Genomic DNA, 20,089 nt, shown 5'->3' on the forward strand with positions numbered 1-20,089 from the left:
TTGGAAAAAAAAAGAAAAAAAAGAAGACATTAAGCTCTTTACACGATGAATTGATGTAATGCTGTTGGCATTGTATAGTTCATAGTTGTATCTGACACTTTACCTTTCCTGTAGTTTCTCATCAGAGATCTGTAACTCTTCTTTTAAGTTTTGGTATCTGTCCTCCCTTAACAATCTGGTGCCATCATAGAGAGTCAGTTCTCTGTCATGTATTAGTCTGAAAAAAAGGATAAGGTTTATCTAGCCTTTGATCACTTTTAAAAACACTTGTATCAACTACCACTTGTTTAAAAACTACCTCAGTCAATACAGGTGATATTAAAAGAAAAAAAAATTATACCGATTTAAGATGCATCCAGATGTGGAGATAAAATAATACACATAATAAAACTGTTTCAGAGCATAGCCTGTTAGTCATCTTAGTTTAAATAGGGACAGTAAGAAAAAGAAAAATAAAAAAATGCATAAATGGCATGAAATAGCCATTTTGTTAAACTTATACCAAGTAATATACCTTAATAGCAATATATTTCAGCCAGCTTTAATGAGTAACATACAGGCCTGGATTTTATTTTTTTTAACCCTAGTTAGATATAACACATGCATGAGTCAGAAGAAAAATCAGAAGGCAAATATAGACCAATTAAAAAGGGGAAAAAAACCCCCAACAGGCAAGTATTATTCTCTCTTCTACCCTTCTGTGTGTCAGTGTGTGTGTGTATATATATATATATAATTTAAAAGGCACAACAAGTTTTTGTTACAACCACTTTTAAAGCTGGTGATGCCACTTAAGTTTGCAAAAGGCAACACACAATGCAGGCACATGAAATAGCAGGAAAAATTGACCTGACAGTATAGATCATTATTAACGTAGTAATTACTATTACTACTTCTATTCTGCAAAGTTGAATTTAGTTTTTATTGAATTATATGCTTAGAAAGAGTTCTCTGCAATCAATAAAAAGCACACTCTTACATATAACTGTAATGACTGCATTTTATTTAGAAGCAGAACGCAAAGTACTCGAAATTTTTCTGACAGCCCTCATTTTCAAATCATTCCACCAATAATACTGATTTTTAGATTTCATATGCTTAGAGCAAAATCCAGCTCATTCTTCAATTCAAATTTACATTCTGTATTTACAAAGAGCTGAAATTTCCTGCATTGTTAGTGATTTACAGAGGACACTGAAGAACTGCTTCTGCTTTGAAGCATGCAAACACCGAACATTACATATTCTATGTAACATTACATATTCCATGTAATTATAATTACATTATTCTAATTACATATTAATTCTAATGGAATTACATATTCTATGTAATGTCAGCTTGATTTCTTTTAAAGTATTTTTGAAGTTATAAAGTCACGTTCAACAGAAGGAACTTAATTTCTCAGTATGTACGTGCTCACTAAACAGATCACGCGCATCCAACATCCCTGCTCGCATCCTGACCTTTGAAGTACAGCTAGAGTGCCAGGGTTAATTCGATGAATGCCATCAAGAACGACAAGGCTGCCTTCCAGAGCAGCAGTAACAAGTGGTGATGGTCTCCAAGCAGTGTCTCCATTAGGAAGGGTATACCTTTGCTGTAGCAAATCTCTAGCCGTCATATCCTGTAATTATCAGTTCAACAGATGAGTAAGATTTGGGCTCTGTTTTCTTCATCTACAAGTACATATTTTTTTCCTTAGAACACTGCATTCTGTTTTTCCTGAATATACCCAAAGATCAGCAAGAAATCTTCAATTACTTTTCCAAAGGGTATTAGAAATGCACGCACGAATCTATGCACACAAACTATGTTAAATAGTATTTGGAAGTTGTAGACTTGCCAATATCACCTCTTTGAAACCAGACCCCTTAAGCCCCCCCTTAAATGTAATGCAAGCATATGACAACTTGTACACAGCTTTGTGTACAGAAGGGGGCAGCAATTTACACCTGGAACAATGAAGAGTAATTTATTTCATCTGAAAGAAGTCACCTGAAAGAGCAAAGATTTCATCATTTATCTTGAATACAAACCAGCATGACATTCCACCTCAGCATGAAAATGCAATGGAAGCATTGAAGAATACAGGACAGAATGAGAAAGAAGCCAGTAAACACACAAAATATCACAAGTACCTAGGATATCACTAAATAATACTTCCGGGATAAATCAAAACCAAAAGCGAAATCCAGTATATCCTCCAGCACGCTGACTTTAGATGCTCTATTATAACAGGTAAGCAACACAACAACAATGACCTAATAGCCATTTTGTGACCTGGAGGATGAAATTCCTTCCTCAGGTTCTGCTGGAAAGACAACTTAACCCAAAATCAGATGAGAAAAATATTTTCACTTGTAGCCATAGCTTTTGCATATGTCCTTTTCACAACTATAAACCCTTTGAACTTTGAGGAATAAAAATAGAACACATTACGTCATATGGCCTGAATCATTTCCTCCTTCTACATTTCCTTAAAAGCCTTAAAATAACAGGACAAAGTCTGGTTCCTTCAGTGTTTCCACATTTGTAAAACTTAAAAGCCTCACATTCAAATCCACACCACCAGAATATGTTTTTATTGTTGTATTTCTGCTTTCTTTTTACTGCTGTGTTTACTCTTTTCCATTTTATTAATGAATTAGACTAAAGCTAGAAGAGTAACACCTTTTTATCAAAGCCAGAGGAAAAGGTAAGTGTTTTCAGGATTAGCATTCAGTAGCTAGCAAATGCTGAATGTTCAACTAACACATCTCTGTCAATCCACCTCTAGAGGAATCAAACTAGGTGCAGTATGATTCGATCTCCAACGGCCACTCGAGAACCATGCATTCATTTTCCAGAGATTAAATTCAGAGATGTACCCTGCTGCAAAGTATTTTCTGAAATACAAAATGTTTAGTTTGTAATTTAAACAGCTGAATGAGATTCAATTAAAAAGTGATGCATTAAAAAGAAGTACTAATACCTGCAGAGTTTCTCTAAGGGATTTATTTCAGGGCTAAGTACCTGCCCAGTGATTTATTGTTTCTGTTTATTTACCCTAAACCAATTTTTAGTTTATAGTATTAAATGATCATATTATGAGATACAGTGTTATAAGACTAAGCCTAAAAATCCATCCACTTTGAGGGGAGGTAAATACAAGTACGTGAATTTTTTACCCTTTTATTTTTGGAAAAAGTATTGACAATATTATATTGACCTGTGAATCAAAAGACTTATTTTAATTTGTAGCAGTCATTGTAACTGATGTGGTTTACATTGCATTGTTTTCTAAAAAATCTCATATACAGGGAAAAAAGAAGTTTAGGTAAGAAAACAGGTAGGGCAACTTCTGTTTCGCTCCCTTTAGCAACTATAGCAATAGAAGCCTCCAACCTAGCCATTTTTTTCGTGGCTTGCAGTGTTAATCATGATCTTGGCAATTCTGAGGTGAAAAGTCTCTGTTTCCTGCTTTTCACGCCAATTTGGATTTGTATTTTGTTATTATTTCTCAAATAAAAAATTGGAAGGAATTTGTAAAGAAAAACTATGAGGTCATAAAAAATAAGAAGGAAAGAAAAAAAATCCTAGAAACAAAAACATCAGAGTACACAAACACTAGTGATGTGCTTAACATTTTTGCTGGGGAAGAAAAGGAACAATTTGCTAGAAAACTGTTCTAACATCACTTCACACACTGCTTTTTTCTCCCTCAAACTCTGGGAGAGAAAAATGTTTTATTTTAAACAATTTAAGCTACAGTCCACAAAGGACTAGCTGGCTGCTGCTTCTCATTTGCTCTTGCTTAACTGCATTAAGAAACAGCTTAAAACCAAACCTTTCCTGCTCGGGATGAGTTTCCTTTGTCAGCAGTTTGCCTACATGGAACTGCGTATGAGAAACCCATATAATGATGTCAGATAACACAAATGAGACAGGAACTGAGCTCTGAGTTGGGATTAAAGATGAACTATGTACTCAGAAGGTTTCAGAATCCCTGATTTAGCTAAATTTGATTCTCATCTAACAACATCAAAGCTTTCAGAAGTTGTGAAATCAGTATAAAGAGCTATGCCTTTTCACACTATTCAAGCCCTTAAATCGACTTCAGATGGAAAGAGTGATTCAATAAATATTAAAAAATAAACGTAAACATTATATATATGCACATATATACCCGTGCACAACATATATAAATAATCTAAGAATTTATTTCTTCACAAACCCTAAAAAAACCTCTTCACAGTGCAATTCCTTCACATGGAGGATAAGTGCTCCACTACTTATTTTTCTGCCTAAAGAAATTACTGGAAAATAAAAATGAACCACAGGACAAATAAAACCTTCCTCAATTTGGGAAATGGAATTTGGACAATACAGTGTCTCTCAGAAAGTCAAAAAGACACATTTTGAACCAAAGTAGACAAAGCTGCTAAATTTACAGCATTATCAAACTTCATTGCTGAATTACTTTGTGTTAATAAATTTAACATTTTAAATTTTACATTTAATTTAAAATGTCATTAATTTATCCTCTTATCTTATTAAAGCCCCTGATATGACATATTTTAAGAAAAACAAATGTGTTCTTAAAATTTATCAGCACAGCTACATTCAATCATTTTTTAATAAATCACTTCCTCTAAAAACTTTTGAGACTAAGGCATTGTACACAGGAAATACCTATATGTATAGATACACATGTGGATCTTACATAGTTGTCTACACAAAAATTTACAGTAATAAGCTCACAGTAACTTATTTGCCTTAGCAATACTGTTTGATACCACCAAACCCAGTCTTTATAAAAACCCTTCGAACTTGATCTTGATCAAACCCTGGAGAAACCAAAGGAATGGTTTGGTACAGTGAAGGAAGGAAGTTCAGTGAAGAGATGGAAGAAAGAGACCAATATATTGCATTAAATCTGATGCTAATATTCCCCTGCAGCACTGCCAATTATCACTTACAACTGTAAATCCAGTGATATTTGGTGTGTTGTGGCTCACAAGGTCATGGGAGACTCCTGACTTCATATTTTGTTTCAGAGTGTTTTCATTCCTCAGGGTTATGGAGAAAACCTTACATGTGTGATCCCTAACTGTGAAAAGCTAGCAAATTCATTCATTCTACTTTTTAATCTTGCCATTTTTCAGTTCATGTCATGAGGTAAAGTGTATCACAATCTAAGACTGACAATTTTTTTCCAAACACATACTGAGTGACCACTGGCTATGGGATATCACAGCTAAGCCTGACAGAGCTTGGGGTTTGCAAAAAAATTCTGCTGCTGTGAGAAAGCCTGAAGCACAGCCTGGATAAAATCAAAGGGAAAAGCTGTAGAACACACAGCAGCCCCGCTGTGCCATCTTTACCATGCTCTGAGATAACTGACAGCTCCAAAACCTTCATCCCCTGATTATTCTGCACATCCAACCTTCCTGGAGCTATTACTACTACTCCTATGTTAATTTTTTTTAAACACAAACTTTACATTTTACTCAGTAAAAACATTGACTCTACCCTTACTTTTTCAATTACTGTAAATTGCTTCCTCCAACTGATGAAAAATGCAGCTACAACAAGAAGCTCCTTGCCACCAAAGCCCATGGACACCCTTAAGACTCCTCCAGTTCTTCCTTCTTGCCATTTTACCCTGTAACAGCCACATCAACTGCCATCTCAAACAGCGTTAACGCACACCTCACCCCAAATTTATCTTTAAAGCTGCATCTGCGCTAAGACACAAGATAAATAAATTAGCAACAATTAGGCTAATGGTGGAAGCAGATTACTGTCTGTTTGCAATAGCACCTATGAATAATGAACTTACTATTCATCATATGCAATATGTATATATTAAACACCAGACCTCATTTTAGGTATCTAGGATGCAGCACTTTTCAACATGGAACTTCATCTTCTAACCTCTACAACACAGTCTTACCACAGCTGCCATCGCCATACTGAACAAAAAGGTGTCACAGAATTTTTGATGTTTTTTAAAATTCCACGTTAGGCATCAGAAAAAATATACACATAAGACAATATTAGGCAATCTTGAGAGAAGGGACACATTAAAAAACCCAAAACAAAACCCAGAAGAAAGATAAAGCCTACGGAACATGAGAAATAATTTTAAAAAACTCCCCAGTAACATAAACCCCATTATGTATTTGCAATACAATAAGGAAACCTTCTACCACAATAATAACAAAAAATAGTGTTGGTAATGGAGAATTTCATTATATGATTAAATAGCACATGGACAAGCAAAACAAACCAAAACAAACAAACAAAAAAGGAAAAAAAGGAAAAAAACCCTGACAGACAGACAAAAGGCCTTCCGGAGGCATTGACCACACATGAAATTGCAAGCGGTCACCACGCTGACCTAAAGGCAGGAAACATACTTCAAAAGGGAAACAAAATCTGAAAAGGAGACACAAAAGACAAAGTTTTCTGTATGGCACTCAGTCATGCTTCATCACAGAATGAGTTGCTAGTTGTCTGCAGCAAGACAGACCACCGTGCTAAATGGTTTTCCTTACGTTTGCTTTAGATGACCTGTCTTTCACACTCACAACAAAGTCAGTAAATCCAAAGGAAAGCAGCATCAGGGTTAGTTTACATGTATTAACACTGTATTATCTATATTGCTGCACAATATCCTCACTGTTTAGACCTGCAATAAGAAGAACTTTTTAGATTAGTATTGTAACAGAGAGCGCAAAATTGCTCTATAATGACCAGACAGCATTATCAGCTTGGAAAGCTTTGCTGTATTTTCTTCTTCTAACCTATATCAGTGATTCTAAAAGCTGCAGCTGTACACAAACAAAAACATCTGCAGCTTTAACATCACTGAGACAGAACATACACAAAGAATCGGTATCTTTATATTGCATTTTGGATTATACTTAAAGCACGATCATCAACAGATATTTTACTCACCTGGTACAGCATGATGGGTTCTATACTGTATCCCAGGATATCAGCAAACTCCTTAGCAATAACTGTTTTCCCACAGCCCTAAAAAGTTTAAAAAGATAAGACCTAGATTACAATTTAAGGAACGTGAGAAAGGCAGAAGAAGAAAAATGCAATTTCTTACTTTTCCTCCAATTAAGCACATATCTTTAACCATGTGAGACTGCATCATTTCTGCCAACAGTCGATTATGGCTGGAAGTCCTGATGAAAGTATCTGATCGAGGACGCTTTTTTAATAGCCCAGTCCCTGCTGGAACCTGTAAGGAAAAACAGTGATTAAAAAGAAATACTAAGTAAGCTACACTGTCACAACTCCGGGCTTTGTGTGCCCTGCGTTACATACCTTCAAAACTACCGTGGTATTTTGTTGATGATTGCCATCCATCAAACCTAGATCTTTCACTTATAAACATTAAATCTTATAATTTCCAACAGACAACCTCTTGCACCTACTCTTCATGAAAACTAAGAAAATATGAACTAATTCAATTATAACATTGGGGTCTGAAAAGAACTTCAGGCTGTCTGTGGTAGAGACAAAATACAAAAATCACTAATATTGATCACTCATCAGAGAAACATGGGAGAGTAGAAGCAATTTGTGTTGTGTCATGAAATCCAACAGAGCTACTTCGACAAGAACTTTGGGGAGTTTCAATCCCTCCTCACATTAAGGGAGCTGCTCCGTTTCCATTTCCTATTCTAGTCTGGGAATGGTTTCATCTTCAAACTCCTTATACTCCTGTCCCCAGAGATTTTGCAAACATCTTTTCAGAAGGCATCACCTACACATCAAATGAAAGCAAAAATCCTCCCCTCAGAAAACAGTTGAATTGGGTCTCTACAGACTCACCTTTTTCTGATAAATTCCCATTTGCTGCTGTTCCCCTTTTCACTTTGTCATGGTACAACCTCTCTGAGGATATTCCTCACCACTGTTAACATGATTTCTCTCTGACTCTCACTAATTCACCTTATTTACAGGCTCTCTAGACTCTCCAAATTCAACATTAGCTTCAAATTCTCAGATCAGCATCTGTTTCCTGAACAAGGCCTTGTTTCACCACCTAGCAGGTCATAAACTTCACTGGAAGAAACTCAAACTAATCACATTTGATGTGATTACTTTTGTTCCATTTTCCCAACATCCTGTGTCGGAACATTACCAAGCCCTCATTAGATTTTATTTGAAGTGTAGACAAAGACAGACTAGTGTTTTTATTAAAAGTAAAAGGGAAAGCAGCACCAAGGGCATCACAAGTACTCCGTTATTCTAATCCAATTTTTTAAATATGAAATTTAGAGGCTTTTCTTTCGTCCAACCTTTAGCATTTAACACAAGAAACTTAAATGAATCATGTAGGAAAGTACAGGTTTAACTAGAAATAAAGTCTTCTGTGTCCATAATCTAATATTCCAGTACCTAAATGCTTCTTTAATAAATATGACGTTACACTACCAACAAAATACGCAATGCAAATGAGGTTTTGTCTCAAGTCTAAGTGTCAAATTCTCAATGAGATGAAAACAAGGTAATATCTAAAAATATAAAGAGTTTGATGAATATGTAAATTCATACCTGGAATGTTACTTCTTTGTCACCAATCTGCACAGTGACATCCGCCTTGAAGGGTTTATTTCCATGTACACTTTCTACTTTCGTAATCCTTTTGGGAAGCAAGCGGCTTTCTGAATCTCGAAGCTCAAAACGCTGATGAATTAAAGGGTGTGGGAAATTATTAAATACATCTTACTGAGTTTAAAATTATTTGTTCTGAAAACTGGGCCATAGGCATACTGAAGATATGGGGATGGACCTAGATGATTTTTAAAGTCCCTTCCAACCCAATCTGTTCTGTGATTGTACGATTAATCCTTGTGGAGGTCCCTTCCAACCTGCTATTCTACGATTCTGTGACTCCTGAAATCTGCACTTCAACTTTCACTTCACATGCCTGTGTTCACATTATCAATGCCCTACATACTTTACACTTAAAACCAAAGCAAAAAGAGTGTATGTCATTTACTTATTCTGACCCTACTGATAGATGTAAAGTGAAAGTGTCATATGGTGACTTTGCCAAGACTTAGCCTGACAGACTGAAATAGTAAGAGAAAGGGATGACAGCCTTTAGCGTGTGTAATAATAGATCACCTATCTCTGCAGGTCATTATAGCCAACTGCACATTCAAACATCTGTCTACCAATAACCATCAAACACTATGTTTACTTAGCTCCATAGCCTTATCATACAATGAAAATCAAGGACAACCTGTATAAATTAAGCCTTCAGCATGTTCTGGGTATATCAAGGACAAAAATGAGGACATTTGTCTTCCAAATCCTCTTTTGAGCATTACAGTCTCCTTTTTTATGCTGTATATACAAAGCATGAAAATATTTTTTTTTTAAATCCTGGAAAAAGTCTATTATGTTAGGGAAGGAAAAGCTGTATCAGAGAGCACTATGCACAAAAAAGCCACTAACTGAAATTACTGAACCCAGTCATTTCATTCAACAGAGTGAAAGCTGAGAAAAAAAGAGTATTATCCAACTCTTTAGAATTCTGTTTTAAAACAGAGGTCACTAATGTAAAATTATTAAAAAAACATGTTGTTTTATTATTATTAGGATCCACAGTACTGCCTGTTAAAGTTTAGAAAGAAAACTGAGATGCATTCACACAAATGCTTTGGCTCTTCATCACTTTACAAATACCCATTCTGGAACAAGAGCTTACAAAAATTTCATGTTTAAACTGAAATTTAAGATAAATGTGCTTTAGTAAAGGGCTGCACCAAATTATATTCTTATTATAACAGCTGAGTCTACTTCAGATACCATTAAGTGTTTAACAACAGCAGAGGACAGGAATGCCTACTGAGTACTATCTCAAACTATGATTCTAAGAAATGCTCCAACAATGATTCTGTGAAATGAACTACAGATGTTCTCACTCCCATGTTCATTAGTAAATTGTAATAGTCTTACTAAGTTAATAGCATTTTGGATAGGGCCAAAGCTGTTCACACACAAAACTGCCAACTGTTTATATACTAAAATCCCTTTATGAGATACCAATGAAAGAAAATAACTGTGGGGGGAAGCAAGATTATATGCACCAGCAGCCTCTGATTCAAACATGGAAGATTTGGAAACAGCAGCAGCAGACCTTGTACACACAAGTCTTGACAATCTAAAATTTCTGAGGTGTTTTTTCATTTTTTTTTTTTTTTATTTTGGTGTGTATCCCCCCTTAAAATGTTGTTGAAGGTTCTGCAGCTGGCCTTTTAGACCACAGATCACGACAGTGAAAGACAGATATCGATCTCTGGGCAGATCCTTACTGAATTTATACCACTTGAATCCATTTAACTGAATTTGTAGAATTTGAACTAATCACATGTAAGCATGGAAATGCTGCTAAATTGGATAATTTAGTAATTGCACAAGTTGCCACGCTTGCACCTGGACAGAAGCAGCAAACAAGAACATTGTGGTTTTCAGAGTAGGACAGGTCTCTTGGACGCAGTTTTTCATTTAGAACTACGATGGCTTGATACAAAACCAGAGAGTGGCATGAAATGGATTTACAACACATTAAACACACTTCTGCTCAGGGAAGTGGTTGAGTCACCATCCCTGGAGGTATTTAAGAGACGTGTAGATGTGGTGCTTACAGATGTGGTTTAGTGGTGTACTTGGCAGCGTTAGGTTTACAGTAGGACTTGAGGATCTTAAAGGTCTTTTCCAAACTAAATGATTATATGGTTCTGCCTGAGCCAGAACCAAATTCTTCTCTAGAAAGTCCAACTTGATAGCTGCAAAGGAAAAAAAAATATTTGTGGCTTGGAAGGACAATTACTGAGAACACTCAGCATAAGAAAGTTTGGGAGATATTTGGTGAGCCAGAAGTAAGGAGCGGGCAGCCTCACTGCCTCAGGTTCAAGAGAGGGGAAAAAAAGGAAAAGAGTAGCCACTAAAAACAAGGTTAGAGGTCTGGCAGACCGTAATCATCAGGCCACATTCTGCATGCCAGAAACATGTGAGAAAAGGCAAACTTTAAGAGGAAGTCTGACCACTTTGAAGTACCTAATGATCAGTAATATCTCAGCATGGAAACTGCAAAGAATACGCTGGCGATCCAGCTGATCAAAGGAACAGAGAGCTTAAATGAGATGTATTTGCAGAAAACCACCATGCTAACCCACAAGACAGCAAAGCAATCCAAAAGAAGCATCCAAAGGCAACTGATCTTTCTTCAAAATTCTCTTCACACAAAGGAAACAATTTTTGAAGGAATAAGAGGCCTGAAGTGTATCAAAAGAAGCAAAATAACTGCAAGTGCAAGAAAGTACAGACAGATGGAGTCTGAAGGACAAGATTCCACTACAGTGGTATGTATTGGCACTAAGGGCATTCATTAATGCAAAACCTCAAAGATTATAGATTACTTTGGGGGAAAAAAAGAGAAATATATCCTTCCACAAACCAAAATTTGCAACAGAAACAGCTTATAAGTGAACAGAATTGCCTGGACAAGAAAGAAGATTCCAGTTTTTTGAACTATTTTCCCACTGTTTGTGAGAAAGTACATATGTAGCCTGAAGATTCCCTACAATGAGGTGGGGGAACAGTTTTCAAGGAGGAGGTCAGGTAAGATTAAATTGGGTGTGCAAACAACACAAAAATGAGTCAAATGGAACAAAAAAGCTTTTATCTCATATGAGATCAAGACACTAAACAGAATTAATCAAGGCATGGAAAAAACGAAAAAGAAGAAAAATTCTAGAAGGGTCTTAAGAGTTAAATACCCACCTGGTAGGCTAAAAGAGACTTGTTCATTTATTAAGAAAAATGTGATCTAGATGTCATTTCTGAAATTGCATTTTCTGGATTAGAAAAACAAAGGCATGCAAAGAGCATGTGAGAATTCAAAAAGCAAATCAAAAAATCTCTGATGAGTCTGAAGTAAAATACTAAAAGCTTATGGAACAATGAAGAAATAAGTACAGAACAGTTAAGAGTCTTTTATGAGCCACCAAACTCAGCCTAAATGAAGATGACCAGTTTTATAAATCCCTATCAATAGAATACAGGAAAGAAAATTTACATACTGTGGAAGACATTGCACATGCTTAAACTTTTTGTTTGGGAATGTTTAACTGCAACGTGCTTTCTTTGAAAGCAGCAATTTCTCTATATCTAAATCTTCTGGAGAAAAACCTTAAATAATGTTTAACTTAATTTTTGTAATCATATTTCAAATGTTCATTTGTCAGAACACTCTGCCATGCCAATATTTCATGCAAATACAGAATAATTTTAATGGCCAGAATTCAACCCAAGTCATACTGTCCTCTGCAAGATCTTCTCAGTGTAAAAGCTTCTTTAAGAATCAGAACAGAAATTGATACAGTTGCCAAAGTGCAGAAACTTCAAATAAGGGTACACAAAGCACATTGTTCTTAGGTTTATTTTGGTACTTCTGTCCTGCCCGTTGCATGCTAATGAACTAATCAAACTGCTGCCAACTGTATCATTGTGCAAATCTTCTGTATGATAAGCAACAATCGTGATCACTGCTGAAGCTGGACTAGTGTGCAATCCGTAAACACTCTTCTCAATGCTAACTAGTTCGACACAAGGAATGACGTTTGCATCAAATGAAAAAGTTGGTTGATAGATTTAAGCCTAAAACAGGTTTTAACTTCAACTACATTCACTCAGCAAAGGGATCTGCATTTCAAAGTACCTTTATGCACCATAACAAAGCCACTCACAGGGAAGGGGTAAGTCAGTATTCCACATCTATTCATTATCAAGAAAAAGAACTGGGAGGAATACCCAGGTCTTTGTGGAGTCTCAGTCAGCAAGGAGGCATGTAAGGGAAAGATTTACCCAAGCTGAAGATAATGTTTGAGAAGACAGTGCCTGGAGAACATGATCTCTTCAAGAAATATGCACGGGGTCGAACAGCTGCCAGAAACAGCTGTTTAGCCTAACCGCTGGCTACCTCACTTCTCAGCTCTGACAGCTGACTGGAAGGGACGACATCCTGAAATTAAGATACATTATCAGCTAGATTACTACTTCCCCATATCTGTCTCCAAGTCTCATGCCTAAACTCTACATTTTTTTATATGAAATCTGTTTTTATTTTCTTAAATGTTCTCTCATGTTTAAGAAGTGATTCAATTCACACAAACCCACCAATTGCAAATAGACTTCAAGTGTTTATTTTTCATTTCTCAATACCTCATGGTTAAGATTAGTATTTCTTAACTGTATTCTGTTACACAGAGAAAAGTATACAGTGGCAAAAACTAGCTGGATAATCTGGAAATCTGTAGGAAGGTAGAATAAGAAGTCACCTTGCTTCTCTCAGATTCCTCTCCCTCACATTTCTTATGGAATGGAAAAAAATAATTTCTTATCTATATTTAATAAGCTAATGGTGCTGCTATTACTAAAATATCATTATAAACAGCTTCCACAGTACAACCAGTTATTTTCTGTATTTCTTAAGGTTCATTGCTTAATAAGATTTGTTGTGTGCAACTAGAGTAAGATTCCAAATAAGATTATATGTAGTTGTTGATATAATGGGACATGTTTGTCTAAGCAGTGACGAGGAAGAGTATCAAAGAAAAAAATTAACACAGAAAAATGTAAAGTGTAAGGAGGTAGTTAAAAGCAAATGGCCATTGAGAAAGAATATTTTACGAGTCAAATCAACCTGTCTTACACTAGAAACAGAAGTACACACAACAGATACTAAATCAAAGAGATGGAAAATGGAGGAAGGTGATGGTACTGAATATAAAGACATTCACCATCTCTAACTGACAGGGGGAACAAAAAGATTTTAAATAAAGGCTTATTAAAAACAGAAGCGATTGCTACTGCTCTGCTAACAGACAGAAGTCTTCTTCCACCCAGACCACGTTTTTTACAGTCAACTTCCATCATCCTGACATGTGGTAAAAGGCAACGCACTGTGATGTAATCAGTCTAGATTTCTGAGGGTGCCTTGAATAACATCCCAACACAGGCACTGCACTGGTTCAGCAGAGGTGATGTAGACAGCTCCTGCTATTCACAAACAAGGGGCAATTTTTGTGGATGTCACAATGGCAGCCTTGACTGTAGCAACCATGGAATAACCGAGTTCAAAATTCTGAGGGAGACAAGTAACAGGCTACAGATACTGGATTTCAGGCCAGATCGGCTTAGGCACAGAAGTGGTAGGGAGGACCCCACAGGAGGCAGCTTTGAAGGTGCATGCAAGCTAGCAGGTCATTCGGGACAGTGCGCTTCACATGCATGGACCACCCATCTCAAAACCAGCCTGCCTAAGCAGGGAATACAGCACTGAGCTCTAATGCCAGAAGGTTGTGTATGTGAGGTGTCAGCAGGGATGGGCTATAGACATTTCCCTGACATGTAGGGAAAACCAAAAATTGACTTGTTATGAATTTTGTTATTTCTAAATAGACATGTACAAAAACCCCTCACATTTTCAGAAATGAAAGAGTTGGGTAAGATGTTCCACACTGCAAATGCTGATTTTCAGCAACATATATAAATCCTACAACATGTTCAAAAATGAAAGAAAGCCGGCACTGTGATGGAGATTGAAAAGCATAAATAGAATAACCCAGCATAATTACATGCTTTGTGAGCTATTATTAAAGACAAACAAAACAACAAAACCTATCTGGCCAACAAGTAACAAAAGGCTAACACTGACTAAACCCAAAAATTATATAAATCTGTAATCATACTATACTGAACGTATTTTGTGCACATGATCTCTACTGTGATTGTAGTACCTCTTTAAAGGCAAATGTCAGAAATATTTTTCAAGCATTTGAGTATGTTAACCATCTAAGTAGCTACTTTCAAGTTAAGCAACCACTTACAAGATGAGGGTGCTCCTACAGTCTTGAATGGAGGTCTAAACATTCTACAGAACACAGAGGTTTCACCTTTCACTAGAATATCTACTAGCTTATGAAGTTTGGCTTTTATTAATACTGTTTTAGCATTAGCAATTATGTAGCCATTTAGTTTACCTAAGCTTTTTTTGGTTTTTTATTGGGTTTTTTTTAATAGAAGTAGTGAAGTAAGATTAGTCAGAACCACTGTCATAATCTATCACTCCCTGCAATTATACTGTATAAGTGCAATTCTTACCTTTAATGCATCTTTGACTGCAGTCCTGCCTTCTTTTCCAAGGAAAACATTATAGGGATAAAGCCGATCAATAACATTCTGGACTGACATCATAGGAAAGGAATCCTAATGCAAATGAAACATTACAAATTTAAAAAAAAAGACTATTTCATCCTACCATCAGCTACTAACTTGCAAATCCTGTATAGCACTGCACTTAAAATAAAAAGGCAATATAAAAACGACCACCACAAGCAGTATGCAATCAAATGTCAAAACAGGCATTTCTCAGGCACAATTCACTATAATATAAATGTCTAAAGTAGAGTAGAACAACTATGTCCTAAAAAGTACTTTATTTCCTGTGCCTTAATGGAAACTACAGTGACTGACTCAGATACCTAAAGACATTTAAGGTCAGGCGAGACAAATCCCACCACAGGTAAACGAGTCTCACAGTACTCCTAGAATACAGTCACAGTATGGCAAGAAATCCATATTATGATAATGACCTACTCATTCACAGCAATTTCTAGTATTTAATTTCAATTCTGTTACAGGGTAAAAATTCTACTTAAATCAATTCCTAGAAATTTCTGAGCAGTTTGATCAAAACTGGCTTGTTTTGAAATGAACTACTAATTATGATTGCACTTCAAGCACAAAATTGATAACCACTATTTCTTTGGGTTTTTTTACTATATCGATGTTCTAAGTACTAGATCTTCTGTCAGCTACTGCCCAAACTAGACAAAGATTCAATTATTTTACCACAGCAATACAGAAAGAAATGGAAGTGCATTTAGGAATACTTAAGAAATATAAGCAAATAGCTTTTCATGGTGGAAAAAAAGTGTTTCAAAACCCCTAAGGTAACATTTGTTTGTTTTAAAAAACAAAGACTCGCACATTTTTAAGGACTACTTGAGTGCAAAAGTACTACAAAACAGTCAGTGGACTGACACTGTTTTTTAAAATCTTCATCAAAGTAAGTAAAATATTACAGTTGGAATAAAATCAACTGATTTTAAATTAATACACTTGGATTTATATAGGCACCCAACTGAAAGACGAGCCACTTAGAAATGAAATCACATGCATATGTTATGAAATGCACAATTCAATTCACACTTATAACCAGCAATACTATTTATAATGTCCCATATTAAAAAAAGATCAGTGAAAATAAAGCATTTAAGGCATTGCAGTAAATGTACTGCTTAAAGGATCAGGGAGCCCTTTATTGCATTTTAAAAGCCCTCTATCTATGTAGAAAGACATAACATATAATTTGTCTGCATTATCTCAAATTAATAATAATTACAACGGCGCGTATGAAATTAGCCTCTTCAGAACAGCACCCTATAAAAAATTCTCCCATTCATCAGGCAGTAGTTTTCAACCTAAGAAATACATTTTGGCACTGCATGAATCCATGATGGGAGATAAGAAGCTTGTCATTATGATCTCTGCACACTTTCAAATGGTTAAATCAGCTAAGCTAGAAGTAGAGGATGGCAGTGTCCTACCATGACAGGGAAAAATGCTATAGCTAGAACCACTTAGAACAGTCAGCTTAAAAAACTAAAATTCTAAAGGAAACAGTTCTCATCTACCTAAAAAAGACACTGTCATACAATGATAACACTTCACATTCTGTAATGTAAAATAAAATGCTTCCTTTATTCCATAGTTTAGATAATAGCTTAGGGCTCATTTTCTTTCCATTAGTTTGAAAGCCATCTGGCATTCATTTAAAAATAATTTTTCACTACAAGACTCAAAGAATAAAAAGTTGCAATTTATTTTAAAATCCAACATGTATTTCTTTCCTAAATCCCTCCAAATGCTGTTTAATTTCTCTGAACTTGAATTTTAATCACTTTCTTCTGATGCAGTATCGCTAATTCAGAAAAAATATATGTCTGTCATTGTCTGGAACAACTAAGGGGCCTGAGCACCACAGTAACACAAGTACCTGGCATGTTTTAATGTATATACTCCAATAAAATACATCGAAGTAATCTGTCACTGCAGTACCATAGGAAAAATGATTATACAAGAGACACAACAGAGAATCATCCTAAGAGCCCTTTCTACAGACACCCGCACCCTGCAGAGAGGGTTTGAGAAGCTGTCATGGTGTTTTACCCTCCTGGGTCGACCGTATCTTCCCATACGCAGAACGGTACCAACCCCTCTTTTTATCCAGCTCTCATCCCCCTAACCTCTGCTGGGAGGCACCTGCTGGTTTTACTTGGACTTTGTAGCATGGAGTCCAAGGGACAAACGCCTGTCAGGGAAAGCAGAAAGACTGCCAGGGCTTTAGTCCTGACCTGCCTGATCTGCCACTGTGAACTCAGCAAGTGTACAGCTGTTGTACTTCCCTATGGACTGCAGCTGTCAGGGAGCATTACATCACCAAGTGTGCACAACCTGCATCTTCAGGTAACTATCTATGCCTATGTTTATTCCAAATCACCACCCAATCCAAAGATCTAAGGCAAACTTCATCTCTTACAACTTAACGGTCTCCTATACCCACATCTGAACAGCTGATTTGAGTCCTGTTAGGTGTCAATGGAGAGTAATAGGTGTCCCTGTTACACAATCAAGCTGATTTACATGCATACCTTTAAATCAGAAACACTTTTATATTGTGATTTTTATTTCTTTCCACTGACTAAAAGGGAGCCCTAGATGACAATCTCAGTGTCATCAGGTAAACTGTAGATGGCCCTGCAGCTGGGTAAAAAGATTTAGCAGAATAAAAATGATTTTTAGCACTAAGATACATTTTAATCACATCACAAATCTTTCCTCATGCCATACTTTGTCCTTCAGTATTATGCTATATGCTTGGTTACAGTATTATCCAGAGGTACTTAACTACGTTTTTTCTCCCCAAAATTGCATTTTTTATGGGTTTATTTTTTAATGTTCATGTTAATCATCTAACAGCACGAATAATCCAGATCTAATTTTGATAAATTTTAAGCCCATATAGTTTCACAGCACATGTGTATGCACATACCAAAATCTGAACTGCAGCCGACAAGCTGTCTAAAGGAAAATCTGGAAGTCCCAATGTAGAAGATTCTTGAGAACAGAGAGTTGTAGCAAAAGACAGGAGCTGAGAAATTCTGCATAGGAAAAAGTAATTACAGAGTTTTATACACGATATCTATATTTAAAATACTAAAGCCTAGAAAGTTAAGTACAGTATAACATGCTGAAACTATTTCTGAGTACAAATAAGTAATGTGGGATTCTAAAGCACTAAGGATTCATTATATGAAGGCTGCATACAAGAAGCTATGGGAACATACACCCACACATATTAAAAAACTTCTTCAGCTCTAGTCTCTATGTAGTGATAAAAGATACAAAATTAGCAAGGAATCCTGAAAGGACATTTGCTTTGCTTCATTCATTCCACTTGTATTTTAATTATGAAAAATTACCTCTCTGCAGAAATGTTTGATCCAAGGGAATATAATAGCTGAAGATGGTCCTGAAAATAGAACATAAAATCACGGAGTAAATGAATTTTGGGATCATATTGTGGGTTACAGCTCATGATGTGAACAGCATTTTCTATTTTTCCCTCTAATTTAGACATGAGGAGTCTACTTGCTTCTTGATACAGAATTAATTTTATTAAAGAAGAAGAAATAACATCAAATCTTTCTTTTATGGTTATATTGTTTTAGGGAAGTTGTTTTTCTGCTGCAGCATTCCTTGGCAACTCTAAGCTTGCTTTTTAGGAATTTATGATGTCCCAGTAGGAAAAATACCCTAATCAAGGATTCTTTTCAGAAGTGAGGCAAGTAAAACATAATGTCAAAATATTAGCTCTGCTCAGTACAGATCATCCAACTCTTCTGCTAGGATGCTTACCTTAAAGGGCAGATGATAAACATCTCTAGCTTGAAATCGAGAGCGCAGGGGTGGATCCAAAGGGTTACCAGAGTATTTAGGTACCGGCAAGCCCAATGCTATCACTCGGAAGTCTTCACTAACACGAACAATCTTCCATGCATCTAACTCTGACTTTGTGTGATCCTAAGTTAGTGGAAATAAAGCAAGAAGAAGAAGAAAAAAAATTACATCATCAAAAAGTTATAACTAAACTGCAAATTGACTAACAACCTTGGTCCTTCAACCTAACTCTGATAATGTTCTCATCTTTCAGTCAGATGGGCTAGAAAGCATTGAATGAATCAAATTTGTGCAAGTTATTCCAAAATAAATGCAGACAGAATACTTGATTAGGTGCAACTTTTAGGCCCGTAGAAATTTGACCAAAGACCTGACAGATGGTCCAAGTTGAAAAGGTAACATTACCACATTGCTATCACAAAGAATGGAAAACTAACAGATCTCAATATTTATTTTATTCTAAAGCATCAGAAGCTGGCTGCCATAAGCAGGTTTCTTCTCATCTTTTTCCCCTTCTTATAACTGTAGAGAGGACTAAAATCTGTATTTAAAAAGTTTCATTCACAAATTATGCTTTGTTATAAGCAATAATACAAAACTAGAGTCCTTCATGAGGACACTAAATGTATTTCACTTGCTGTCATGTGAAAGATTCGTTGCATACAAAGCAGCACTCTCTAGTCTCCCCACATCACAATTGACTTCCTTGAAATCATACATGAATACATTTCCTGCAGACCTAGATGTACAATAATTATTCACACAGAAGAGAAAATGAACATTAGTTTATATAATGAAATATTCCCCAAACAACAAACAACAATATTAGATTTAGTATCATAGCAAGATTTATTTAATTCATATGCTATTAGCAGTGTGCCTGAGGCACTCATTTTGAAACACTTTATCATTAGAAAAGTGTTGAAAAGGATAAAAGAAGAGAGGAAGATGCTTTGCATAACTGCAACAAAATCCTCTCTAAATTTGC

At 35.9% G+C, this 20,089-nt stretch overlaps 1 protein-coding gene across 1 annotated transcript in view; it reads right to left on the minus strand.

The window, feature by feature from the left end:
* VWA8 (von Willebrand factor A domain containing 8) overlaps positions 1-20,089 on the minus strand; it is a gene marked incomplete at its 5' end in the record, with an annotated part of 200,100 nt that overhangs the window by 138,211 nt on the left and 41,800 nt on the right. The window contains 9 exons of the mRNA XM_084274913.1: positions 104-217; positions 1,464-1,624; positions 6,943-7,020; positions 7,103-7,237; positions 8,560-8,691; positions 15,181-15,285; positions 18,194-18,302; positions 18,624-18,673; positions 19,060-19,224. Of these exons, the coding sequence (XP_084131039.1) occupies positions 104-217; positions 1,464-1,624; positions 6,943-7,020; positions 7,103-7,237; positions 8,560-8,691; positions 15,181-15,285; positions 18,194-18,302; positions 18,624-18,673; positions 19,060-19,224 (1,049 nt within the window). The remainder of the gene's footprint in view (positions 1-103; positions 218-1,463; positions 1,625-6,942; positions 7,021-7,102; positions 7,238-8,559; positions 8,692-15,180; positions 15,286-18,193; positions 18,303-18,623; positions 18,674-19,059; positions 19,225-20,089) is intronic.

This window comes from Gallinula chloropus, assembly GCF_964237585.1.
Source record: "Gallinula chloropus genome assembly, chromosome: 1".
Lineage (NCBI taxonomy): Eukaryota > Metazoa > Chordata > Aves > Gruiformes > Rallidae > Gallinula > Gallinula chloropus.